The sequence below is a fragment of the Dinoponera quadriceps genome, unplaced genomic scaffold (genome assembly GCF_001313825.1).
Source record: "Dinoponera quadriceps isolate SergipeBrazil2010 unplaced genomic scaffold, ASM131382v1 scaffold1069, whole genome shotgun sequence".
Classification (NCBI taxonomy): Eukaryota; Metazoa; Arthropoda; class Insecta; order Hymenoptera; family Formicidae; genus Dinoponera; species Dinoponera quadriceps.
This window is the reverse complement of record NW_014555200.1, coordinates 946,293-973,990: the sequence shown is the minus strand read 5'-3', so window position 1 is coordinate 973,990 and position 27,698 is coordinate 946,293. Positions and strand designations below refer to the sequence as shown.

Here is a 27,698-nt window from a genome sequence, read left to right as displayed (position 1 = left end):
TGGACGGGAGCGAAGAGGAGGGCGGCGGGACAGGGTGCGCAGGGGAGCGAAACAGACAGGGAGAGAGACGGCGGCGAGAGGGTGATGACGAGACGAGCGAGGTGGTGGAGTACCTCCGTTGGTCGCGCGCGGAGGAGAGAAGAGAAACTTCCACCGGCGGTAGTAGCAACCCGGTTAGTACACCCCGCGTGCGCGCGGCTGCAGGTGTTGCATCCCGAGAGAGAGAGAGAGAGAAGCCCGTCCCGGTTGACCCCGTGTGAGTGTGAGTGCGTGAGTGCCCCCCTGGCGGTCCGAGTGCGTGCTGGAAGATCGCGAGTCGTTCGAGCGGCTGCTCGTGATCCTGGACGTGTCTCCGGCGTGTTCCCGACGTTCGACTCGAGGGACTCCGCGACGACCTCGCCCTGACCGCGGTGACTCGCGTCTATCAGCTGGAATTCCGTTCGTGCATCTTCCGACCACGGCGCTCCATGTGCATCACCTGTGAGGAGGAGGAGGAGGTAGCTGTGACCGAGCTCCGGTCGTCTGCGTAGAGGAGGCGGACGCGGAGATGCAGTAGGGTGTAACGAGAGAGAGAGAGAGAGAAAGAGAGCGAGAAAAAGGCGGAAAAATGTGCGGGGACGGTGCGCGTTTAGAGGACGACGAGGACCGTTACACCGGCGTGCTGCCGCAACGGCCGGACACCTGCAACGAGGACTCTTACCTAAGATCGGGCAGGCCGTCCAGCCTGTTCCGGACAAGTTTCAGCAGTGCTCGGCTGGAAACGCTCTACCGCGCCTCCTCGCTCCAACAGCGTCGCGGCGGCCTCCAGTGCTTCCTGATGTCGGCGATTCTCTACGGGATTTACACGGTGTCGTCTCCCGACCCGGAGCTGCCGTCGCGCAGCCTCACCGCGGTGTTCCTCGGCCTGAACCTCGTTCTGCTGGTCTGGGCCAAGCACGGCACGAGGAAGAAGGAAGCGCAGTCGGCGTGGACGTGGACGGCGGCGCCGTACTTCGTATGGCAGCTGTGCACCGTCGAGCTGCTCCTTCAGCTGTTCGTCAAGAACACCGACGTCACGCCGAGAGACGGCCTAGGTTGGCTGCTGCTGTTCCTCTACCTGCTCTTCGCCACCTTGCCGCTCAGGCTATCCCACTGCGTGTTCCATGCGTGCGGCACAGCGCTCACGTACATCTTCATCGTCGTCGGCCTCTCCAAGGCGCCGGAGCAGATACCATACGATGTTCTGGTAGGTAACTCTCTTTCCCGACTCGGAGAGTCTAGTCAGCACGAATCTCTCGGGTCTGGAGCATCGGGGAATCGTGCAACATCGGCTCGGCCGATCCTCCGAGAGCAGGGCTGCCTGCAAACTCCCGCTCGAGGTGATGCTCGAGAGAGAATTGATCGGCGAGGACGTCGGGGCTCGCAAACTACCAGCGGATTCGTCGGTCGGCGAATCCTCTATCCCCGATGAAGGGATTTTTCAAATTGGACCGACTGCTCGAAGGTCCCTCCCAACAGCGCGAAACACACACACACACACACACACACGCACTCTCTCTCTCTCTCTCTCTCTCTCTTTCGCTCTTCGACGCGTTTAATCCGCGCGAATCGGTCCTGCGAGCGCTCGCGTAATCTTCGCGCCGCGTGACCTCTTTCCATTAATAGCGCCCTACGGGGAGCAATTAAAAATAACTCAAATACTCATATACACCGCAATCTATATTTAATGAGTCAGACCCTTCGGTCACGCCTAAAAGCGGCGATAACGAGTTTAGAAGGCATATAAGCGCGCCGCATCGAAGAGGCGAGCGCCTTTCGGAGGAAGAAAACAACACCGGACGTCAGAAGGAGACGGTTCTCGAGCATCTCGCGTAACGAACGACTTCTTCAACGAGAGAGAGAGAGAGAGAGTCAGCCGTGCGGCTGACGCACGAGCGCAATCGTGCGCGCGCGTGACTTGAAAAAATAAAAGCGTAACACGCGGCGCGTGTATTAATTGCACGCGAGCAAGGGGTGAAACACTTTCCGATACGCGCGCAGGGTAGAAACGACGGCGTTGTCGACTTCGACAAACTAATTCATTGTCAGCCGACGCAGAGACCGGCGCGTGCAACAACATCGATCCAAGTTCAACGAGGCGTATCGGCACTACTTGTACGAATACGCGACAGTGTTCGTTCGAGAGCAACCGCGTAAAAAAGAAGGAAAGAAAAGGATAGAAAAGGACGACGATTCACCGGTACGAAAATATGATTCTTCGAAAAGAAGTTGGCCACGTACGTTTCGTAAAAGGCCACGCCGGCGACGTCTTGAGCGACGTATTTAGCAGCCGCTACTATTAATTGCAAATTATACTATATTTGATGATAACTCTTGACCTTCGACGCGGCGCACTTTGACGTTCGCCGTAACCGACGTGAGCTACGGTGCATTTGTCGCATCGATAGGTCGCACCAGGCATATGGTGACACCATAAATGCGCATTTTTCCGTTAGCCGCGGCTTTTTGCACCACCATTCGTTGATTCGCGATAATTTCAATCATCTACGCGTTCACGGGGAGAACGGCTCTTTGCGCGGCGATACAACGTTCGCAAAAGAAAAAAAAAAGAAAGGTACAGTCGCCGCGAGATCGCTTCACGTTCACTTCATATCCCGGTCGCGTTGTGTCGGCTTTCAATTAAATTAAGACACGTCGATCATTTTCATCGTCTGCGCGCTAATCTCGCGCGCATAGACGCGTCGATTTGACGGGCGTCAATTAATGCGACGGTACAATTCGGACAGCCGGCCGAATTGAATCGTCGTGCGAGCTGAAAATCGCTACATGCTACATGTCGTACCCACCAGGTGGTCCCACTTTATCGATCACCGGTACGCAATGTGATATCACCGTTGAAGCAGTAATAGCATTCGCGTCGCTGTGCATCGCCGGGAAAGTTGTATCGCCGGGACACCTTTGTTTCGCGGGCGATACTGAGCGAAACCGAGTCGCGCATCGTCCGCCTCGCGTATTTCGCGAATGCGCGGCTTCGCGCGCGTCGCAACGACAGGAGGCATTTCGGAAACCGCGGCGGATTCCCGGGCACGGTCTGCTTTGTCCCACCTCTTTGTTATGAAAATCCATTCGATGGTGAAAAATAGCACACGGAAGGCGCTCGAATCAATGAAAGGAGGATCCTTGTACGGCAGAATCGGACGGAGTCCTTCCGGGTAATTCTTTGTCGAAACAACAATCCCGATCGATACGTTCAGCGTGAGAATACCGATGCGATACTGGAGGATTCGAACTTGTGGGGGATTCGAACGATTAGCTGCGTTGATATCGTGTGGTAAACAACACGGTGCATCGGCCGAGGCGTCCGAACTTTCGGCAGCGAATATCGTGTGAAGGCGAAAACTGAATGTAGACGCGCGCCACGTGACTCTGGTCGTTAGTAACACTCGAGTAGAGTTCGGTCAATGGTAGTTTAAAATAGAGAGTGTGACGAAGATAAAGGTACACGTAATGAGAGCCAGATAGAGCGAAAGAGAGCGGGAAAGAGAGAGAGAGAGAGAGAGAGAACGGCGCTGCTCAGTGATGCGAGAGGTTGCCTTTCGATACGCGACACTCAATGGTTTTTCACCGGGAATAGCGACTGCCTTTCGACCGACACAGCGGAATATTGTCCGGAAGACTGACCCCGCACGATCGAAATATCAGCTGTGTTTACGGTCGACGGGAAATTAAGTAAAATATTCACTTCTCCGGCCGTGACGAATCTGTACTTATCTTTACGGACGACGTAACTTGACCGACCGTCGAACGGTTCATTCGTGAAGAAAAAGGTACGAAAATATATTCGGAACGACGCGATCTGTCACGTGTGGGCGTTTTTCCGGGGGATTTTTCGCAGAGGAGAAATGACGGTATCTACGCATTAAATGTACGAACGGTGACGTTTCCGGTGTCGCCGACGGTCGTCTTGAAAATACAGCCGTTAACAAATTTGCCGAGTCGCCGTTGCTTGATCACTCGCGATGAAACGAAGGCCCCGACGAACTCGCGGTTGGTTCTCGCGTCGCCGGCGAGCGATCTCATCCGGAAACGACTGTAAATCAGTTTCGTAAAAACCTCCTGTAGATCCTGACGGTGACACTCTCGGCCGGCGCCGCTGTTTTGGGTGCTTCCAGCTACTGCCTGGCGGAGTTCCAGCAGCGCCGGGAGTTCCTGGAGACCAGGCAGAGCCTGGAAGCACAATTGATGTTCGAGGAGCAGAGCACGGAGCAGGAGCGACTGCTGCTCAGTGTCCTGCCGGAGCACGTCGCGGTCATGATGCGGCAGGACCTCGGCGCCTCCCTCGACACGCAGTTCAAGAAGATCTACATGTCCAGGCACGAAAACGTGTCGATACTTTATGCCGACATAGTCGGCTTCACCGCGATCTCGTCGACCTACAGCGCCAGCGAGCTGGTCAAGATACTCAACGAGCTCTTTGCGCGATTCGACCAGCTCAGCGAACGGTACTCGTCGATTCTTATTCCCGTCGTCCTTGAAACCTCGATCCGTCCGATTTCAGACGAGGACGATATTTCGCTTCCCGTCAATCGCTACGATTCCCTACGACCACCACGACGTACTCGCGCACTCGACTTCGTGGGTGTTGAACGTGTATCGTCGAGTTCAACACAGTTGCCCCTTTACCTTCGAGTTATATCGTCGCGCGTTCGCTCTATCGATCCTGCGAGAAAAGTACATCGCGCGCGAATTGAGAAACGCTGTTCTAGGTCGTAGATCTATATCGGAATCTATTAAGCGGGGCTTCGCGTGTCATTGAATGCTAATCGTAATTTTAGTAAAATGCTAGGATTCCGTAACACGCGCGTTCCATTTCCGCTCGGGAGGGGGGGGGGGNGGGGGGGGGGGGCAACGAAAATTCCCGAATCGGCGTGACGACGGGATTGATTTCATCAGTGAATTCACCCCGATTTTGTCTTCGGCTAACCGACTCCGTAAATCCCGCCGGAGAAGGAGGTTCTCCTCGAGGACACTGGCAATCGATATCCCCGGGGACGTTTTCCCCGTCGCCGTGCCGAATGCACTTTGCAGCTTATGTGACCGTCGACGCGCAGTATCGTAGCATTTCTTCCCCATTATCGGCTAACACCTTCGCGAAACAATTCGGTTCTCCCGTTGGAAAAGCTATTGGTAGATCGCGCGCGGGTATTTGTACGAAGTGAAACTTTAAAGGAAAGGAAAATCGGCGAGAAAGGGGCGAAAAATCGAAATATATATTACGCGTCGTACAGATGCGACGAGTTCCTCAGCTGTCAATCTCAGTTTCCCATTTACCGGTAAACGAATACTTCTGGCACCTTTCGCGGAAAATAATATATATTTGTAGAAACGTGTCTCTGGAATTATACGACAGTTTGAACGGCAATTCCTCGCTTCACTTTCCACGTAAACACCATTCGAGAATGCTCTTCGACACTTTGCCGCGGGTGCATTTCCGCGGATGCGATTACTTCGATTCGAGTTTCTCCTTTCGGATTAAAGAAAAAAACGGAGATCAGGGATATACTCGTCGATCGACAAATAGGTAACGGAGCAATTTGTGTGAAACAAACCTATTCGTAGATACGAGCAGTTGCGCATCAAGATCTTGGGGGACTGTTACTACTGCATAAGTGGTGCACCCGTGGAGAGGCCAGACCACGCGGTCCTCTGCGTGCATATGGGGCTCTCCATGGTGGAGGCGATCAAGTATGTTCAACAGACGACAAACAGTCCCGTCGACATGAGGGTGGGCATTCACACGGGTGCGGTGCTCGCCGGGGTGCTCGGACAGAGACAATGGCAATTCGACGTCTACAGCAAGGACGTCGAGCTAGCGAATAAGATGGAGAGCAGTGGCATGGCCGGGTAAGAGAAGCTGGAAATACGCCGAATTCGGAAATACCGATAGATCGCTTTCCCCGCCCTTGAGAATTTATCGCGAACTTCCGGACTTGATTCTTTACTCGGTGCCGAGTATATTCAACCTGCGTGGGAGACGCGTTTATTAACTTGTTCCCTTCCGCGAAAGTAATTTGCGAAAGTAAGACTCGCCGATCGATAGGCGGATGTATTAGCGCTTTACCCGCTCGCTCCGCCAATTAATTTTATTACCTTTTAATTCCACCGTAGAATCTACTAGATAAGAGTTATCGTCTAATTGGGTGTTGTCGCAATTGCACGCGATGCGATTTCCCGTTGAAGCGTCCGCCGGGACCGCGCGTCGCGAATGCATAAATAAATAAATGCTTCAAGGAGGGTACACATCTCGAACGCGACGCTGAGCTTCCTGAACGGCGAATTCGAGGTCGAGCCGGCTCACGGCGAGCATCGGGAAGAGGCGCTCCAAAAAGCTGGCCTTGTCACTTACTTTATAGTAAGGGCCTTGAAGCCGTTTAAGCCGGCGGTGACGAAGAGTCTGGCGTCGCTGGCGGACGCGGAAAATTCGCGGAGGACAATGGAGAACGCGCCGGACAGTAGGAACAATAAGGAGGACTCGGAGGAGTTTCGGCAACGGCTGAGAAAGAAACTCGACAGAGGTAAAATCGCGGCCGGTTCGCCTCTCGCGGTTCGATCGAGGCACCTTCGAGCGGTATCGAGTCGAATTCAACGAGATCTCCGGCTAGAAAGGATTAAGGACGAAAGATTGTCTCGTTCGAACTCGGTAAGCGGCTTAAAAATACGCGCGCATGCGTGCTCGCACGCCGTTCTCGACGGGCGTCGCAATTATCGACGCAGAAACTGATTACAATCGAGACTCGGGAGCAAGCTAGTTCACATTCGCTAGTACACGTAGCTACGCAACGAGCGTCGATGAAACTGCGAATGGAAAGTACACCTTCTCGAACCACGTTCGAATCTAAATCCACAGACAGGTCCGTGTGCGAAGGGAAGCCGAGGATTCGTCTTGCCGAGTTCGAAGGACGATCTCACCCCTCGATTAGAGGGCCTCTCTCTCTCTCTCACTCTCATGCTTGCGCAGAAAATCTCGAAATTCGCCAGAAACATATTTCTCAGGTGCCTCCGCGCGGGTAAATAGATACGAGAATGAACTTCAGGTCGAGGACTGCAAGCGGTCGCTAATCGCCGGACATCCGGTCGTCCTATTAATAACTCAACCTTAAATATGACGTCAGCGTATAAACACTCGTAGGTGGTGGCACCGACCTGAAATGTCACGCCTCCTGGTTGACTCTGCGGTTCAAGGATCCGAAGGTAGAGACGGCCTTCCACAGCGCCGAGGAGGCTTTCTCACCCCTCTCGCTGTTCGGCGGACCCCTGGTGACCCTCTGCGCGGCTCCCGTCTGGAGGTTTCAACCCTGGGGACCGTTCACGTGGGGTGGCGCCGGGGTAGTCGCCCTCTTCGGCGTCGTGTTGGCTGGGGCGACCTGTCTAGGCAGCGCTGTCAGGGCGACGTGGCTCAGAAAAACCCTCGCAATCTTGATGGCATTCTCCCTCACGGAATTTCTGCTGTTAGACATGGTACGAGCTTGGTTAGTTGCTTAATCGATACTTGTTCCTGCAGGCCGATTGTCTGTACGAGAGATCGAGACCGCTTATCAATTCGCTCACTTCGTATTTCACAAGCAGAATCTAGTTTCTTCCTACGCGGGTTTCTCCTCCGATTCACACCCCTCGGTTATCTTTTTCCAAACGTCATACACGATGCGGTTGTTCGTTTCAATTTCGCAGTCTTCGATACTTTCGACTTCGCTACTTGAGAAGATATTCAATTCGTCCGTCTATAAATATTATTCGCGTCTCGGGGAGCTTTCGAACACGATTCTCTCGAAGCGAGCGGTCTGCGCATTATCACGTCTCATTGTCTCATTTCGTTCGAGTGTAGAGTAACTGTGCGATCATCACCGACGTCGAGCCACCACCAACGAACTCGACAAACTGGACTCCACGGTGCCCGTATCCTTCTTACTACTCGTACATTGGCGTCCTCGCGCTGGTCGCAATCTCGATGCCGACGTATCTCTGTTACTTGTACAAGGCGTTCCTGATGTACATCCTTGCCGGCGGACAGTGCTGCTACAACATAATGTTCCTCACACCGACCATCGACAGGGAGGATGCGATGGCAAATATTGGACGGGAGGTTCGTTTCCCTCTGAGATACTCGCTGTCAGCCATACTGCTCATCATCGCGACCGCGTTGGTCATCGTGGCGAGATACGTAAGTGCGAAACCTCGCTGTCTTTCTCATCCTGTTAGCGATTCGTAAACGCAACGGTAATCATAGGTTCACCGGTCAAAAATAATAGAGAGATAGTGAGTTTCACTCTTGAAAAAAATAAGATAATGAGTCGAATGAGCCAGAGGGCGAGGTGAAAGCGTACACTTCTGTAATGCCAAAATTCGCAAAAGAAAAGTAGAACTGAAGGAAGATGAAGGAGTTAAAAGTAAAAACGAGACACAGGAGATGAAAGATAAAGCTCTGATGCATTTTCAGCCAAGCCGATCTTTCGTAAGGTGGCGTAATGTGATCGAATTTCCTAATATCATATGAACTCTCGAAAGCAAGTCGTTTCACGGTATATGGGATTTTAGGTATCAAAGTTTCAAGCGAGAACTTAACAGCAACGTCAAAGTAGATTTTCGCCAGTCTGATGGCCACCTAAGTAGGCGCAAACTATCCTCGAGAGAGTCAAAATAGTATGAAACTTTTGATCCGGGCGGCATTCGATGTGAGGCATTCGCACGTGTGAGAAGCCCGACGAGGGCCTCGATCGAATTGCGAATGAACGTTTAATGGAACGTTTAACGGCGAGATACGACGTCAGCCACTTGGCGTCCGCACAAATCAACTTGCGGGTGCGTTTACGGCACGCGAGAACGATCCCCTCAAGGGCGCGCAGAGTACGTCGATGAAAGAACAATCAATTCTCACGTGGCCGTAAAATCGCGTCGGCGGCTGCGATTCATTCCGCGAAGAAGAGGCGCGTTGAAGCGGATATCGCGAATTGAATCGCGAGCGCCTTAAAGCGCTACCCTTTCTCCGGAAATTGAAGACTTTCTATTACGTATCCCGGGAAAATGTATGGCTCTGATGACTCCCCTGTCCCGCGAGGGTGAGATCTCTCTTCTCCGTTTTATCGCCGTGCGATCGCGCTTCGATTTGCGTATCGGCGAATTAAGTCGGACGGTGCCGCAATTTTCCCGAAATAACCGAGCGCGATCGTCGGGCGCGCGGAACGAAAACATAATCCGCTCGCATCCGGCACGGTTCGATTGGAAAATTGAACCTCGATTAATTTGCCCGTCGAGTGGGCTTTTCACGGCGCGCGCTGAATGACGCTCCGCCCGTCCGGCACGATCGTCCATCTAGCCGTCGTTGAAAGCATCGACCGGGAGAAAGACGAAAGCGATTTCACGGGATTTTCATCGTAACGAGACATTTCCTTTCGGCCCGTGCTGTCGCGCGGATGCAGCTCGCGCACGCGTTTTACGAAACGGGGACGATTTTGCTCCGAGCGGAGAACGAAAGCAACGATTGGTCGGGTTGACGAAGGCAAGCCGTAATTTGCAATTTACAATGTCGATTGATCGTTATTCATTTTATCAGTTAGTTTTTAACTGGTCGAGATGCGCGAGAAACAGGTTCAATATTGTTTAATCGCACACTGATGCCCGGGACATCTATTTACGTTATTTTCACGAGCGAAACGCTCGTTACGAGGTGGGTAGAACGCGTAAGGAACTTTGACGGGCGATTCGATATTCGATAACGTGTCGCGATTGCATAGGCTGAGAAGGCGCGAAGGATGCTGTATCTGAGAGGACGAGAGGTAATCGCGCAGAAGGAGCGTGCGGCGGACATGAAGCGGAGGAACGGCATGCTGATATACAATATCCTGCCGCCGCACGTGGCCGTGCATTTTCTCTCAAGCGCGAAGCATCACGACGACCTCTACAGTCAGAGCTACGCCGAAGTCGGTGTGTTGTTCGCCAGTATACCGAATTTCGCGGACTTCTACACCGAGGAGACCATCAACAATCAAGGACTCGAGTGCTTGAGGTTCCTGAACGAGGTCATCTCCGATTTCGACGCCGTGAGTCCCCAATGATTGACGTTAGCTTGTCCGAAAGTTTCGCTCCGCGAAATTTGCTAAACAGCGACAAATTCGCCCCCTTGTACACAAACACAAGTGCGATTATTTGCGCAAATTATTACCCTCTCGCATCTGTCTTCACGCTCGAGTCATTTCCGCTCACCGTCGACTTCATATTCTTCCCGGACAGATTCTTGATCAGAATAAATTCAAGGATACCATTATCAAGATCAAGACGATAGGATCAACCTATATGGCTGCTTCGGGAATTACCGAGTCGGTCGTGTCGGAGGACGGTCCCCGATGGGGCCATCTCTCCACTCTCGTGGAATTCGCCCTGGAGCTTAAGAAAGCCCTGTCGAGCATCAACGAGCAAAGCTTCAATCATTTCGTTCTGAAAATGGGCATCAATCATGGGCCGGTGACCGCTGGAGTCATCGGGGCGAGAAAGCCTCATTACGACATTTGGGGTAACACCGTCAACGTCGCGTCGAGGATGGAGAGCACAGGAAAAGTCGGCTGCATTCAGGTATCGTAACAATCAGCGAGATATGTGTCGCTGACTCGATATTCTATAAAGAAATGCTTATAATTATTATTGAAAAATAAATATATATATGTATACTACGTGATAAATGAGAGGAAATATCCACAGGTGACCGACGAAACGCGGCGGATCCTGGAGCCGTTCGGCTTCGGCTTCGAGCAGCGAGGTCTCGTCGACGTAAAGGGCAAAGGACAACTGTTGACGCACTACCTTATCTCCAAAGACGGCGTGTCTCTGGACCTCGACAGTGATCTTCCCGTCGAGCCTACCCATCCTATAATCTACCAGTAATATACTCGAAGGCTCTAATTTGAACGAGAAAAGTCACGACCTCTCTCGAGAGGTGTCAGATCGAAGGTTGAGGTTCCTTCTGCATCCTCGGGTCGCTTGATCGACGACGAGCGAGAAGAAGCAGGAGCTGACGAACCACGATCGTCTTTGTATCGACCGAACGGTTTTCCTTCAAGAGCGTTCGGCGAACTAAACGTAATGTCGTAGAGAGCTCTCTAAATGTGTTAGCATCCTCGTGTCTCGGAAGGAGGGAACAGCACGCGAAGGAAGATGTTTTGAACGGACAAGTCGGGCGGGACCGACTTGGTGAAGATCGTTTTCGAGTGTCATCGTGCGTCGCCATATTGCCAAGTCATCGTTGACGGATCGATCGATTAAGTTGAAGAGAGAAGAAACACACAGCCGCCGGTGACTGTTCACCGTTCACGTCTAACGTTTACACGCGCAAACTCGCGAAAGAGTCGCGACCTTCTCTCTTCGATGCCTTTCTTAAGGAAGGCGAAAATTGCACAAGCCGCTGGCCCCTCGCGATTTTCGTCCGATCTGAGACTCGTCGCCGAGAAAGAAGCGTCGCGACCGTGCTGTCCGCATTCACAGCGAGGCTGTGTCGAATTCGTACAGGGTATATCCGAAACCAAACGTAGTAGATTTAGAGGAAACTGCGCGAGCTGAAATCGTGTGGAACGATACTTTGATGCCACCGTGTAAATAACGCCGTGCGGGGAAGAACACGCGCGGAATATCCCCTCGAAGTAAACGTACAAATAATCACTCCGTTTGTGGCGAGTCTCGTATACTCCGCTAAGTCTGATTTCTCTCTCCAAGTCGCATCGGTCAGATGCTTGGTTGCCGACGTGCATGTTGTGCGAGAATAATTCGCGGATCCTATCAGTGTCGGACGACCTCCCATCGATACTAGCAATAACTTAAGGGAAGAGAAAGGGAGAGAGAGAGAGAGAGAGAGAAAGCGAAAAACTCAAAAGAGCGAAAGTAAAAATGTTAAGGAAGTAATTCAAAGGAAGTACAAAGTTATATCTGTTTTCGTGTCTCACCGATTTAGATCACCGGCGTTCGTACATGACACAATCTATCGTTCATCCGATTACAAATCGCTCGGAGCAGAGGAATAGCGATTACGAGAGATAGACGATTTAACAAGCGGCATCTTCTTAGAAACTTAGAACTGTATTTACCTTCCGGACTAGCCTCCGGACACACATCATCCGTAGGACGCACACTCGTGCGAGATACATCGAAGAGATGCAGTATGTGTACAACGGAAGCACTTGGCGAAACAAGAGAATAAAAAGGCGGAAGAAGCAAAGAAGAAAAAAAATCACAAGACCATAAACGTGCGCCGTAAATTAGAAAAACAGAAGAAGAAAGGGAGAAAAAAAGACCATCACCGATACGGTAATAATTTATTTTTCTACAGTCGCCGAGTTTATCACAGACCAAGATGACTCGAGTACGTAAAACGCACACGAGGAGAAGCTTGAAGTGGTTTTCTACTGACTCTTTCGTTACGTTTCGACGGCGCACATACCGCTTTATCGCAACACGAAATACATAGGTCTCTGTTGCGCGTGTTTGGGAGAGCATCTTCTATTCGATCTTGGTCTCAAATTCGGCTAGAAATCGAATCAGAGGTGCAGCGTTGAAGATCGCACGCTATTCGCGGCCGCGTTGAATGTAACGAGAGGGTTGCGAGAGAATATATGAGAGAGAGAGAGAGAGAGAGAAGGAAAAGAAGAGAGTACAATGAAGAATTGAATAGTATCAAGAACACACACACACACACACACACACATACATAAGGAAGCCACGGCCTAAAAGCGCGAGGCGAAGCTGAAGACAGATCGAACGAATCGTTCCAAGAAGAAATGCGATACATTTCAGGATCGCTCCACGAATCGCATCCTTCTATTTCCGGTCGATTTCTCGTCCGCGTAATTGCAACAAATACACATACACACGTACACATAGTTTCCGTGAGTCGATCGATCGATATGCAAGCAGAGAGGGTGAAAGAGCGATTGATACGTGGCACAAGTTTTCCTTCGTGAAAAATCAATCGATCGAAGGAGAAATTTACGTCCGAAGTTAATCTTTGCGATTTTGCAAAGTTTCATTCGGCATTGTTTTCCACGAGGCCGTCACGCGGATAACGACGACGACGACGACGATGGGAGACGCGCAGAACGACCCGAGCGAAAGAACGCGTACATAGTCGTGTAAGGGAAATATATCACTGTAGATACCTTAGCACACCTTAGATGTGACAAAACGGGCTCGAGGAACGAAGGGGGATATTTGAGTCGTGAAACTTTCATATTTCCTAGCACGACAAGCGGACACACGCGTGAAGAGAGGAAGATCAAAGGGTGATCGCGGAATTAGACGAGAAACCCCATTCCTGCGAAGTCTCGGCGAAGTGATAAATAGCGCCTTCGCCTACGAGAGAGAGAGAGAGAGAGAATATTTTTGTTTTCACAAAGAAGCGCCATTCTCGCGATTCATTCGTCGAGATCCGAAGGGTGCTGCGCGCTGAATTCAAGACAGGCTTTTGATCACGCTACGTCAGGTTGGCTCGAGACGCGCTTCGAAATTGTGGTCCTAAGCTCGCCTCGGGACGAGAGACGACCAGGATATTGAGATGATGTGACGACGTCTTATGAAAATAACTTGCAAATAAGACGAGCTTAAACACAACAGAAGCTTGGCCTAATAAAGCGCTGATGCGAGACTACGAAGCCGCGAGTAACTTAGCATAAATTCTTTCGCGAGAGAGATAGAGAAAGAAAGGGAAACAAGATGACGATCGAGAGCAATCCTCCCGAAACTCAGTTTAAGTTCCAAATACGAATGAGCCTGCGAATCTCTGTTCTGGAGCGGGACACTTCGTCGATTATCGATTCAGTTGTTTCGCAAAGCTGGTTCGCGAATCAAGTCCATTTCTTAAGCTTCTAGGTTCGCGCCGATCGAGGAGACGAGCGGCGAAGTGTTAGCGTTAAAGGAACAACATTAGTATCTTTGTAAATAAACTTCGAATTAGAATCCTGTGAATTCTGTGAATTCTGTGAAAGTAAAGCGAAATTAATGGAAGAACGAGATCTCCGATCTCTTGACTGCCTGCGACTTTCCCGAAACCTTCCAATTTTCAATCGCTCGCTAATTACATGGTCATCGGTGTCTCGCCGTCGAAACGACTCGGTTCAGGACCAAATCGGGGGGTAGGATTAAAAGGATCCACTGTAGCACATTTTTTTCCGATTCTTTTATTGTTTCTTCTTGCGTCTCGAGGGGAGGGGAGAGGCTAATACCTCGAAATGGAACGACCGAATGGAGGTAGTTTCGATACTTATGAGCGTAGCATCGACTATTAGAGTCGGGAAACGCTTTCATACGATCCATCTTGGCACGATTAGATTCAACGCGCGATAATTTACGTCGAATCGTTCCATTTTCGCGGCACCGGCTAACATTCGACGGGACGAAAGGGGACGCAAACGAAACACTGTAAGTATCGCGAAAACGTATACCGCCGGAAGTTTCAAGTTCGTGTGAAACTCGACCTTGTCACGCGCTCGTCCTGCCTTGCCCGATTTACAGTGTCGGGGGTAGCGCTTTATTAATTACAATCCTTGTTCGTAGTAGAGGAAAGAAAATCCCACACGATATCTCATATTCATTCCCGATCAGTTTTGTTGTCGCTATGCGCAATTGAAAGGGAATTCTGAGCGTGGATCGGAATCGCGGGAAGGAAGGGATTTGTAGTTGGCTATGAATTCTACCGCGAGAAAAAGAACCGTTCTTTCGCTCTTTCTTTCTGAAGGAAGGTGTAGGGTTTTTTCCCCGACTCGTCTACAAAATCCTCGGGGCAGTATACGTCTCGCATATCGTTGCGAGATGTAAGGTAAGTACACCTTCGTCAGAATTTCGATCTGTCTCGGCGGCAGAATGCCGTCGCGAGATTAATTTTAAGTCTGACGTCGCATATCGTATATGTAAAGGGAGTAAGGAAGGAGAAATTCTCCTCTTCACGTAGAGTGCAGCAGCGTTACATATGTGTACATACGTTGTACAGAATACGATAGTTAAAAAAGGTAGAGTGCGGTAATTCCGCTATCCGCGTGTGTGACGCGTCTTGATTATTTTTAGAAATTTCGTTGCTTCGTACAAAGCATAACATCAAAGTAACGAAGATGCGCCTCCATGTAACGACCATAAATATTTATAATATATATGTGTATATACATACATATATATATATATATGTGTGTGTGTGTGTGTGTGTTTTATCATCCATAAAATATGGCCGACTAGGCTGTACGAAATAAATTCCGAGATGTTTCATCGGGCGTCTCTTCTGAGCTAATCGCTGGCTCAAAACGAAATCGCATCCTAGGACCTAGCAAAAATAAATGGTGACCTCCCGGAGAATCTCCTCAATGAAGAGAGGAGCACGTGTCAAGCGAGCCGGATTTATTTTTACTTGCTGACGTAACGATCGATGTGATACTTTATAAAAATACGCAGACACCTTCGACACGTCGGTCATCAGCTGGCGCACGGCGAGCGCGAGACCCGTTCGGTTATTGCGAGAGTTCGATTTAGTTTCAAGCCACGTTGCGCTTTAATTAAAGCATCGACGATTAGCTGCCTTCGGATTTTAACACGGCGCCGTTGTCGGAAACCGTTTAATTCTAGCGGAAAGTTTCGTCGTTTCCGATCGCGGAGGCTGGCTCCGCCGAGCCGCGCTTAACGTTAGAATAAGGTTACCGGGAACGAGGCTATCCGGCCGATTGTCACTGAGAGAAGTTAGGTAAAGCACTTGTGTAAAGACAGTCGCGGGGCGTCCCGGAGAATTCGTGAGATTATTATTATGCTCGCATGCACGTCCGTGCGGAGGAAGTGGTGACTCCGCGCGCGGACAAGGCGCTGCAAAGCAACGGGGCTTGGCCGGAGAAAGAGTCGAGGAATCTTAAGGCCAGTTTCACAATCTCCAATTAACTCAAGCGACCGGTTCGACCGTTATTTCTGGTCAATTCTGCTTAACGACGAATGCGATTGGTCAATCCCACTGGAATAATCAGCTGATTCAGTTAACCGGAGATCGTGAATTTGGCTCTTAGAGTTCGAAATCAAACAGTTGGACAGAACAATTGGAAAGACGCGGTCCCGGAGAGCACAGAAAGGGGTGAGCAAAGAATAACCCCCCTCCCTCCCCCCGTGTCTCTCACAAACCGTGTACATAGGCTGTACTTACGGTGTTGCACTTACATACGGAACAATACGCCGAGTTACCGCTGCAGGGCCACGTATGTGAGAGAGTGAGAGAGCGCACACGACAGTCCGGAATTCGTGCGCCTGTAACGACAACCTGGTATATTGCTGTGTACATGAGTGTAACACCCTGTATATGTATTTCTTCGCGAGGATTTACTCGGGTTAGATTCAGACGGTTTTAACCGGAGCGAAAGTTTGTCGTAACGTGGTCCAGTCAAGGTGAAATGCGCTGAAAATCAATGCGCATAGGACTTTGTCGTCTTGAATAGAGATCGCTATTGGTATTCGAGGACACTTCAGTAATCCCGAAAGTAGAATCGCTTCATTTATTTCGTTCGATTTCTCTCTCTCCCTCTCTCACTCTCTGTCCGCATCGGCAAAGTATCTACATTTGAGCCACAATTCAATCATGATTGAAATTTCAAACGTCCGCTCGAATGTCGCAATGCGTAATCGATTTCATACAGACGGTCCGAATGATTCAATCCGTCCATTGTTCCGTCATCGTCGCGTCGTTAAATTTCACTTCCATTTGAAACCGATCTTTATTAACTGCCCCTGCCGCTCCAGTTACCGCCTCTTTCATTCTCTCTCCCTCTCCCTTTCTCTATCTATCTCCATCTCTCTTTCCCTCTTGACGATTCGGTAAAATACAACACATTGAAGAGTCCTTTAACGAGTTCTCGCAACTCGAGTTATATCGGCGATAGCGATGCACCCGAAACTCTGTCTCACCTCGACGAGACTGGAGCACAAATTTGTATTCGTTAACGAGATGCCACGACTCGCAACTGCATTCGCCGGGATTTCATTCCGACGTCATCAATGCATCTCTTCGCCGCGCTTTCGCAAGTACACAATTATCTCTTAAGAAATATAGACCAGCTATATATAGACTCGTAGCAAATGGAGACGTAGATTTGACAACCTCTCTTATAAATTACAACCTCTCTTATATTACAACCTCTCCGCGCGTCCTCCCCATCGGAATTTTTTCTCGCCGCCAACCTGATACCATCCGCACGCATTTATCCGCCATCAAAACGCGAATTGCTGCTTTTAGTCAACGCACGCACGCCCAAGCTTCTGCCCGACGCAACGGGCCGTCGTTGTCGGTGTTTCATTATCACTATCGTGTTTCTCATTATCCTCCTTTCACGCTTCCTTCCTATCAAATACACCCGGATACGCGCCAAATTTGTCGCGCTCCGACGAAACAACAAGTCACGTATAAAATTGTTTCCACACCTCTGGCCAGCCGCGTGCGGGGTGAGTCGCGTATCGATTATCGCACACTCCTCACCGTTCATCCTCGATTCCACCCATCGATCTTGTCGTTGAAAGATTCACGCTCAAGCTGAACGTCCGAACGTCGTCATCCCGATGGTGGACGCGTCGTTCCGTTGTCGCTTCGCTCTCCCTCGCAGGCAGGAGGTTCGTCCGTCAAACGTTACCGCTAAACACGCCATTGGCGCCCAAACGTCCGCTATCCTGCGGCATCGAGCCAGGATGCCGACTGGGCACCAGCAGCCAGCCTCACGTTCTGGCGAACTTGTAGACCACACCGAACACCAGCACGCTCACCAGCATCAGCACCAGCGCGGTCACCACCTTCGCGAAAGCGTTCAGCCCGCTCTCCGCGTGCTGCTGGGGTCTTCTCGCCGGCACGCTCTGCTTGGAGGCGAGACCGCGCGCGAGGGCGGGAAAGGCCAGGCTCTGAGTGAAGGTCAGCTTGTGGAGGGACTCCGACAGGGAATACGGGCCGACGGAGCCGCGGGCCGCGGCCCTCAGAAGGGCGTACTCCAGATCCAAGGCGTCGAACATGCTGTATCTGCTGGCGGAACGTGTTAATTAATATCGCCATCCCTCGCTATCGTCTCATTCGATCGTAATCTGGCGCACTCTCGGCAACATTTTCAGGACTATTGTTCTTTCTCTCTCTCTCTCTCTCTTCCAACGCAACTAGTTCGGGATCTCACAGGCTTCCGCACATGTTGCACATTCTCAAAAGCTCCCTCCCCACCGACGGTTGAGGATCTCGCGCGTTACATCGCAGCCTTCGTCGCACACACATCGGGAAACGAGCCCGACAATTCTGACGTGAGAACAAAGCGCACGGACGGTGTGTGGTAGAAAGAGAGAGACGTATAAACGGCCGCCTATCGAGACGATCCAACGTCGCGACCTCGCGCGAGGTCCTGCGTGCTCAACCGCGAGATTGCGACCGGTAAAAAGAAGAAAAGGGCAAGAAATTGGGGCGCGGTCGGCCTCGCGAGCCAGGGGGCGAAAGCGATTTTCTCTCAGAAGGAGAGCCACTCGGCAGCGACGAGAACACACAAGTGCGAGCGATACACCGCCTCTACGTGTTCGAGCGGACGCGCGCGCATTACTCGACGTCGACGCCGATACGTCGTCGGCTCGTGTATTTGCATCGTGTCAAGGCCGTTCCTTGACGTGAGTCAAGATCGACGTCAAACGTAGTAGGACGATGGATGAATCGTTCCCGGTGTCGTGATCTCTGAAACTGCCCGGCACGTGCGGCCAAGGATAAGCTCGCGCGTTTACGCGATTAACAAACGTTCGCGCTGATACCTCGCGACGAAGGGGAAGAGCAAGGTAAAACAGCGCGTTCTTTTACGGTTACCCCCGTCAAACCGTCACAAACCACTAACCAAGATCGGTGTATCCGCAACTTTCGTCCTACCGGGGATATTAGTAATAATTACGATGAACTGCGGCGTCATCACTTCCCATCTTTTCCACCCCGTTATTTCAGCAGAGGTAACGTCGAATGCATGAACCATCGATTACCTGCTGCTGCGTCTTCGGTCCTGGGAGTGCATCGAGGCGATCGCCGAGCTCGGCATCGATCGCAGGCTGCTGGTGGTCGAGCTGGAGGGACTCGGCGGCGCAGGTGGCTGATCCTCGTCTATGGACGTCCGGTCCGGCGACGGCGGACTCTTCGAGCCCGCGTTATGGTGGTTGTGGTGCAGATGATGCAGGTGCAGCCGCGCGTGATCCGGATGCAGAAGACTGGCGCGACGTGACTGCTGCGGCGTCGTCGCCGGACTGTTGCAGACGGCACCGCATGGCGACGGCGACGCCTTCAATGTGTTTCGCCAAAGGTTCAGCATATATTTTGCGCAACTCGCGAAAGGTCTTTATGTTTCTACACCGATGACATTCGGGCTGTACGATTGTTCGGATGTTATTCGCGTGGGATTCGACGAGCGAGCGTACGATTTAAAAACGGTAAAAAGTCGCACCTGAATGGACTCGATGCCGCTGTCGTTGACGTTTTCCTGCACATCTGGAAACAAGAAAGCTTGGGCCTGTCCGTCGGCTTCGCCTCTGGGCGAGTCGCTCGGCCATACCTGAAGAAGCGGGAGCCCCCCGCGCGTCTCGTTGCAGACCTCGGCGACGACGACGTTGCTCTGTCCGCCGGCATTGAGGCACAGTCGGCCCAGTTCTCTCAATGGCTTCTGCCGAACGACATTCGATTCTAAATTCGAAGCGCAACGCAAAGCGAGAAAAGGACACGAAAGTCCACGTGGAACGATGGGGAAGAATATATTTTTCAATGATATTACAATAATCTAATAAGTAACATTCTTTCCTAATCCTCCTTGCGAGGATTAAGTGGCAAATCAAAATCTCCTCGTGAAAACGTGAAGATTCAGACTCGCTCGAGGAGCCTCGAGGTGATTCGGGAGCGCAATTTCGCACCTCGCCGCTCGAGGTTTTGAAATATCACGGGAACCGCGGCACGAGAAGCGACGAGTCGCGGCTTTTCGTCAGACTCGTTGACTTTCGTAATAAGTAACGCCGTTGGAAACTTCGTAAAGCCGCCGGGGCAGCACGGAGCGAACATTTCCTGCGTTCGCGGCCGCTTAAAAGAATCGGGATCCTTCATGTATTAGCGTGTGAAATATTAAAAAGAAATATTTTTAGCCACGCTCGTGTTTCGCGAGAGCAGATCAATCGATGCGATACCCGCCCGTTTGGACTGTCGAGCCTCGCTGGACGTTTCGGAAGGAGAGCTACGGGAAGAGAGTGATCTCCAGTGCGATCCAAAGCGAGACTTTGGTAATCGCTCCGAAACAGAGCGATATATTGAGATCGCGGAGCGATACGTTATCATCGGTGAGTTCGTCACGAAATACCGTATTCGTGTCCGCTTATCGATCACTCGCCGATCCCACGAGATAACTTTGACGTCAATGACGATTAAACTGACTTTCCTCTGTCGGTGTGACACGACTATTTATAGACCGAGTACGAGGTCTCTCGATGAGAAATTTCAAAAAGATCCACGCGTAATTCCCCGCCAACTCGAGATCGTAATTAACGGATTAGGCGGTAACTGGAAAGTACCGTAATATCGCGCGACCGTGAAGCGCTGAACACGACGGAGCGACATGCGACTCCACTTCTCCGGGGCGAAATCCGATACCTTTATCCGCGCTTACTTAACGCAATCTTTCTTTGCTTCAACCGGGACGCAAAATCGTTAGGTTTTCGCCGCCGGAGAGGTGATTAATACTATTGCACGTTCGAACGTGAACGAGAGGATACCGTCCATACGTCCAGATCCTCGGACTGTCCGTTCGTTCGCGCAACGACGATGACATCGGTCGTACCGCCGTTTTTCCTACGGCGTGATCGATTGCCGATTCTCGCGGATAACGTCGGACAATCGCGTTTGTCGCTCGAAGCGCCGTTGAAACCCTTGCCAATAACATCAGGAGCGCAATCCGAGCGGACTCCTCATTCCTGCTCCCTGATCTCCCGATGAATTATTATTCCCGCCCTCTCGCTCGTGCCTCACCTTCGCCCTTTTCGCTCCGTCCTATTCGTCGCAGGGGCTGTCGATCGAGCGATCTGATTTTATTAGGTCTGCGACGGTGGACAGAGCGCGGATAATAATATACGGTTTAAAGTTCAAAATGTGCCGCTGGCGTTGAGAGTGCCACGCAGGAAAGCGCACGAACGACGTGCCCGATTACGCTCCTCCGCAACTCCGAGGATAAACGGTTCGCTGGTTTCCGGTGCGGCGAGCCTGCAAAGGTCGCCCGGCTGTACAAAAAAGCGCCGAGGAAAAGGGACGACCGCAGAAGCAACGCGAAACGGATCGATAAAGCGCGAGTGAAAGGAAAATATGCCGTTGAAGGAGAGAAAAAAAAGGGGAAAAAAAGAGAGAAACAACCCCGCCGCCGAGGCCCGGATTCCTCGTCCCTCTAATTCTCGATCGCGGCCCGGCATTTTCGCGCAACACGCGAACAAATATCGACGATCGTGCGTGACGATGTTTTCTCCCTTTTCTCTTTTTTTTTCCTCACAGCACAGAGTCCAATTCGTGCAGAAGCGCCGAATGTCTGTCCGCGTAAGCAAGATCGATGTACCGTCTTCAGCTTAAACGTGTGTGTGTACGTCGCACTCAGTGAAATTGCTTCATCTTCGCGCGGCGATAGAATTTAATGTCAACGGGCAGGATAAATGTCGGCGATACTTCTGTACGGCAGGCTGATGAAACATAATGCAAAAATGCTCGCAGGGGAGATCGATGGGTCTCTCTCTCTCTCTCTCGAAACACATCCGCGTATCCCTGGGAAAAACGATCGGATGAAGGATAGCAGCCGAATCGAGTGGCCTTTTCACCGAAGCGAAGAAACGTTGACCCGGCAGGGAATAAAAGCAGCGCGCAAAGGGACGGTGAAGAGAGTGTAACCGGTCGATAAAGCGCGAGCAGGAATGTCGTAGCTGAAACATCGAATGAAGTCGAAATGTAGTCGTCGAGCTCCCGGTTGGCCGTATAGATAAGAATGCAAACGACGAAGGCTGCGGAATTGTGTTGGAAACGCGTCTGGAATCGCGAATCGCACGCCTGCACTCGGGGTCTTTGCGTTTTCATCCCTCGATTGTTATTTCATTTTACGACGTTCGCAGGAAAGCCCATTAAACATTTTTCCTCCCTTCTTGCTTCCTTTCTTTTTTTATAGCTTTGCAGAACGATTTCGAGTCACGCTATGGAGGCAATAGCGAGGGGAATGCACGGTGTTCCGCGGTATGAAATCAGATCGATAATGCAAAGGCTCCTTAGAGTGCAGGCTCACTTCCGCTGTAATAAAAAGTTCACTCGTCGCTGTGAGAGAAAAAGAGAGAGAGAGAGAGAGAGAGAGCGCAAGCTTTCTCCTTCATCGTGAATTGTGAAAACAGTCGGTGCGAAACTACGCGGAATTTATATGTCGAATCGTCGTTTTGAAGGGGAGGTTAAATACGTTCTGCTGGGACGAGCCCCCGCGACTCTCTCGAAACTACCGCGATCGAGCGAGCCAATTCTCAGCGAGAAACCCGGAGCGAATAATCGACGCGTTGGAAAGACGTGTACACGTTTCCACCCTCTTTCTTCTTTCTCCCGCGGAACGTCGCGATATGCCAAACGTCGCGCGCGCGCTAAGTGCAATCCCATTCTGGCGGTATTCCAAATTGACCGGCGGTAAGAAAAACCCGCGATAGTGCGCGCGAGCAACACCGATACAGAATATCTCGGTGTGCCGTCCTCTTGCGTCCAGGAATGCTTTAATTAAATTGAGATTGATTCGGAGGCGGTAGGTGCGGCTAGTCGAGAAGATATCCGCGACTCGGCCGGGACGCGCCGCGCGCGTCCGTAAGTTTGCGAATTCTGACGTTGAAATCATTTTTACTCGCAGTCGCTTCCAGAAGTTTTGAAACTTTAAAGGCCCTCCCTCCCTCACTCTTCGCAAAACGAGCAATCTGTGCGAGAAGTCGAAGTAAATCGGACATTTACCGTTCCAGCGACCACGTTCCGTCCGGCAGTCGGCGAATGTTTCCACGATGTATTTTCCACGATTTAATCTAACAGCCGCGCGAAACCGTGCCGCCCGTTACATATTCAGCAATAAAATACCGTGAACCACGCGCGATTCCCAGCGCGATTACGAGTTTCATTCCGTCCGTCTGACCTGCAATAATTCGCGACCGCCTTGCAAAATTAATACGTTCGCCAGCCCCGACGCCGGTTAATTCGGTGAAAAATATCGCGCGCCTGTCGATTCTCACGAGCGTGCTCGTTAATCGACGACCGAACGTTTTACAGGAAGCAAGAAGAATCATCGGGCGAAATTGTCCGGATAATTTTTTCTCAAAATGCGCGCTTATTGGAACCGCAAATCAGCCGCAACGCGAGCCGGTCGATCGGGAATGCGAAATAGGGTGGTCGTTCATAATAATATCGGCGTGTGGATTAATTCACACGGCGACTCGCATCATTGTATAAAAAGATATGTGTTCGTTTCGTGACCGTGACTGTAAGACCGCGTCTTCCTGTTTGGCCTTGGCACGCTGGCGGTCGATGAAGGAAAGGAAGAAGAGGCCCGTTTTCCTGGCACGATGCCTGTCCCAGGAGTAAATGAAAAAGACCTCCGCCCGGATGCATTTTACGCGTTCCGACCATTTTCACGTGCGTGGAAATATTTATTCGCGCGTGGAAATATTCCCGAGCGACTCAGCCATTTCGGACAATTTCTGGTGAATTAATACCACGGCTGAAGCGCGGAACAGAGGCTGACTGCAACGCGGATATTATATGGTGCGTCAAAGGAGACAAGAAAATGCGTAATTCAATTTAGCTTCGCAAGCTTTTAATAGCTTCACCATCATTCCACACCGGCCGTTTCTTCTTTTTGCGATTACGGAGGCACACCATAGGAAAGGGAGAGACGAGGGGAAGTCGATAAAAGGAGCAAGCGAGCGGAGAAAAGTATGGGAGATGAGTTTAGATATAACACACAGAGACCGCGAGAGTTCATCGTGGTGAAAAGAACCACCTGCCGCAACGTCGGAACCTTGGAATTTCAGCGGTCGCTTCAGACCCGCTCGTAAACTAAATCCAACAAGTTCTCTCTCATTGCGGCCATCCGTGTGCAATTCACTTCAGCGCACGAAGATCGTCGTAAGATGCGTCGTAAATGTGGAAAGATGAACTACGTCACAAAATCATGTTAAAAAATAAACATCACGGGCGTCGTGAAAGTCGAGTAACGAGCGACGCACATTGAAGAAAACGAACTCGCGGTTAAACGCGATCGACTCGAGAAATACGCGTGTAGCATACAAGTGCGCGAGGTAGCGCGTATTAAAAACACGCCAATTCCAGCACGTCTATCGTCGATGTGTCTCCGGTAACGTCGACTATCTACGACGTGACAACAAATGTCTACCGACCGATCCGAGATGATCTCCCGACCCACCTGTATGCTTCTCGTACGACGGACTTTCGGCAAAGGTCGCTATAATCACCAGACTATTACGGGGCAAGTTGCTACCCGTGGTGTCTACGTTAACGCAACGTCGAGCACGATCTACATTCATCATTTTTATATCCCGAGAGCAGTCCATGGAATTCTAAGCCACGATATCCGCACTAAACGACTCCACTGAATATATCGGTCACATGGAGGAATAACTCACTGGCTGCCTTCGATCTCGTGCCTGACAATCAATTGCCCAAAGAGTCGGAAAAGAATGTTTTCCGTATGCTATTGCGTGAATCGTCACTTCGGGGTTGAAGTGGAGCTGCCGATAAACGTGAGTTCTCTCGAGTCTCACGAATCACGACGATAAAGACGCACGCGATCAGTCGACCCGTCGGCGAGGATCCTACCTGCATGCTCCTGATCGCATGGCAGAAGATCCTGGCACGATCCTCCGAGGCGTCGGTTTATTTGGTCCAGGATTACGATCGGGCTCACGATCGGTCTGCTCGAGGTTCGAACTGCGACTGGATCCAACGGCGCGCGCGGCAGGACCGTGTGCTTCGCCTCGCGGGGGTTGCCAGTCCAGTAGCCTCGTAGGGAAGGGGTGGGAAAGCCAGGTGGAAAGGCGCGGGAGGGGTTGTTTTCGCTGTGCTGGTCGAGGGTGAGAGTGGCGGATCTGTTATCGGCGCGGGACACGATGAGCCGGCAGGTGGACTCGCGACTCGAAATATTTCAAGATGGACTTTTCGCGGAGGTTCTCGCGAGCGAGCCCGATTTTCTACCGTAATCGTGTCGCGGGCTATTTTATTCCGTTCAAATTGGAGTGAAAAAGATCCGACGAGGGAAAAAGTAATTATGCTGAAATAATAAATTTCCTCGAGACGCGTTTCCATTACTGAAAGGTAAAAGTTCTTGCCTCGTGTCTCTGCAGCATCGAAATTTCAACTGAACGCGGAGGTACAACTAATCCAGTTTTCTACCCCAATGCCGGCCGAGTCCGCCGTCCTTTTCGTTACCGGTGTGTGGTTTAACCAATTTGATTGATTGTTAATCTATGGCAGCTGTTGCGCGGTCTCTTCCCCTCCCTCTCTCTCTCATTCAATTAAATTTCGCCAATTAAACTAATTGTATTTGTTCTCTAACAGATGAAAACAAATAGAATGATATATCGGCATACATTGTCGCACTCTGGCGTATATCTGTGAGACGAGGACGACATATTTATCTAGATTTCCTATGATTAAGGATAATAAATGCACTTTCCGATAATCACCCGGGAACTTTGCCGATGATTCATTGCTGTCACGTCGTCGTAAAGCAAGTTACATATCGAGTATATCCATTCGAACTCAAAGAGGCGCCCGCATCGAGACGCGACGTCGAGAAAAATGAAGAGGGACACGTTAAACCAAACTTAATGGAAATTTCGAGAATAAGAAGCAGAAACGACAGTGTGTCTTCGGCCGGCGCAAGCTGAACGCGAAAATATGGACCTGCCAGGCCGAAATGTACGGAATGAAAGACGGAACGTCGTATAAAAAGTGTTGATGAATGGTAAAAATGAGCCGGAGCGAAGAAGCGAGGGAGGTGGGTTTATCGACATAAGAAGCACAAACGATACAGACGGATGAACTGGCAAGTTTCGAACAAGTTATCGACGAGACCGTCACTGGCTGGGAAAACGTCGAGGCCTCCGGAATTGTTTCGGAGCACCTTCGACGGCATCTTCGGCGCTTCTGACGCGAGCCCGAGAGCTTCGCACTTTGATGATACGAAACTGTCGAGTATAGCGCAAAAGGCAAATGTAATTTCGCTTGCTTCCGCGTTTCTAGATGCGTTTTTCGGCAAAAAATTACGCGAAAAAGCGGAGAAGCGAGACGCGCGAGGGGAAATACAAATGGTATAACAGAACACGCTGTAGCCTCTCGCAGGGAAAAAAGAAGTGAAGGATGTGCGCGCGTGTGCGATGCGCGCATAGTCGAGAGACGGACAGATGTGATTGATTACGTCACGAGAGAAAAGCCCGGGACGCGTCGCGGCGAAAATATGGAATAACGCAGCCGTCAGGACGTATCTTGAATGGCGTCATTAATATTAATATCGCCGAGCGCGTGCGATTGCGGATAGAAGAGCTCCGCACGCATGAGGAACGGAAGGGAAGTATGGAAGTGCGACATCGCGAAGCGAGATCGTGGAACGGCGCGGAAGAATCGGCGGGACGTTTCGCCGGCGTGTTCACGGGAAATCCGAAGAACTTTCCTTGCGATCGATTCATCGACGTCCGCTGCGTGATTTCCCGGCCCGTCGGTCACCACAGCCGACGGTGTCCTCGGCGGATGATCGTATTGCAGATACATCGGAGTCGGATGTGCCTCAGAACGAGATGACCCGCGCGCGAGGAACTCGGGTGAGACCGGGGACGCCACGTGACGGGAGGACGTGACGCCGGCGCGGCAGGAACCCCGTAGGTCAAGGTCATCGTAAGGGTGGCAGCAACCATACGTTACGGCCCTGCAAACCCGTTCCTAACCGGCTAGCGAGCCTCGTGCGGGACGATCTTCCGACACCTCTTCGCCCCGCAGAAATCGATATACTCGGCAGCTCGCGACCGGTCTCTCCCGCGTGCAGGCAAAACAGGACTTTCTCTCTCTCTCTCTTTCGCGCGCGCATCATCCCGATGCACCACGCGATGCGGCTGCACGCGTGCCGCCTCGTCGTCGTGCGGACGCGACGGACACGCACGGACCGTTTCGCGTAATTAACGGGAAAATGCAAGGCGCGATACGATATTTCCAGGAGCGGCCTGTCGAAAAACTCGATCGACTCCTCCTCGGGAGAGCCGTGTGTCACGCGAATCGACAGGGCGCGCTCAATGTGCACACACACACACACACTTGCACCCAGCAGATGCGCCGGTGAGCGATCGGTGGTGGAGTAACGCGCGTCGCGCGTTACGTGATCGATATGTCGCGAGTCCTTCGAGACCGATTCGTATCCGGCAAATTGAATATCGGACGCGAGGACGCGCGTATAGAGCCGTAAAGGCCGTTCGCTCTCAAGACGATCTAAAAATCGACCGTCAAGGTCGCGACGGGACCAATATCTCCGGGAGTGCACCCGAGGAATCGTGCATCGGGGCCGCGCTCGATCGATCGCCATCGGATAAATGCGGCGCTTCGAGCTGATTACCGCACGAGATCCATTTATCTTGAAAGCGGGGGG

At 51.3% G+C, this 27,698-nt stretch overlaps 2 protein-coding genes across 3 annotated transcripts; one reads left to right on the top strand and one right to left on the bottom strand.

Moving 5' to 3' along the window:
- Positions 1–135: 135 nt before the first annotated feature.
- LOC106743434 (adenylate cyclase type 3-like) lies at positions 136–14,016 on the top strand. The gene is made up of 9 exons (XM_014617271.1): positions 136–1,225; positions 4,102–4,481; positions 5,599–5,883; positions 6,271–6,554; positions 7,169–7,497; positions 7,862–8,197; positions 9,768–10,073; positions 10,264–10,602; positions 10,729–14,016. Exons 1-9 carry the CDS (start codon positions 608–610, stop codon positions 10,909–10,911), a joined length of 3,060 nt encoding a protein of 1,019 aa, XP_014472757.1. The 5' UTR covers positions 136–607; the 3' UTR covers positions 10,912–14,016.
- Positions 14,017–14,767: 751 nt separating this feature from the next.
- LOC106743440 lies at positions 14,768–24,995 on the bottom strand. Of its 2 annotated transcripts, none has more exons than XM_014617281.1 (4): positions 24,884–24,995; positions 19,467–19,682; positions 19,012–19,304; positions 14,768–18,034 (listed from the first exon to the last, which is right to left on the bottom strand). In XM_014617281.1, the coding sequence occupies exons 1-4, from the start codon at positions 24,887–24,889 to the stop codon at positions 17,737–17,739; spliced, it is 813 nt and encodes a 270-aa protein (XP_014472767.1). In that variant the 5' UTR covers positions 24,890–24,995; the 3' UTR covers positions 14,768–17,736. The 2 variants fall into 2 exon arrangements, with proteins under 2 accessions (XP_014472767.1, XP_014472768.1); XM_014617282.1 differs by having other exon boundaries at positions 14,768–18,031.
- Positions 24,996–27,698: the final 2,703 nt, after the last annotated feature.

Bases quoted from the DNA above. Each gene is read 5' to 3' on its own strand.
- LOC106743434 (XM_014617271.1), top strand. From the start codon at position 608: ATGTGCGGGGACGGTGCGCGTTTAGAGGACGACGAGGACCGTTACACC. The intron at 6,555-7,168 runs GTAAAATCGCGG...AAACACTCGTAG, and splicing joins GAGAAAGAAACTCGACAGAG to GTGGTGGCACCGACCTGAAA. The intron at 10,074-10,263 runs GTGAGTCCCCAA...CTTCCCGGACAG, and splicing joins TCATCTCCGATTTCGACGCC to ATTCTTGATCAGAATAAATT.
- LOC106743440 (XM_014617281.1), bottom strand. The intron at 19,305-19,466 runs GTGCGACTTTTT...AACACATTGAAG, and splicing joins GCGGCATCGAGTCCATTCAG to GCGTCGCCGTCGCCATGCGG. The intron at 18,035-19,011 runs GTAATCGATGGT...ACGTTCCGCCAG, and splicing joins GACCGAAGACGCAGCAGCAG to CAGATACAGCATGTTCGACG.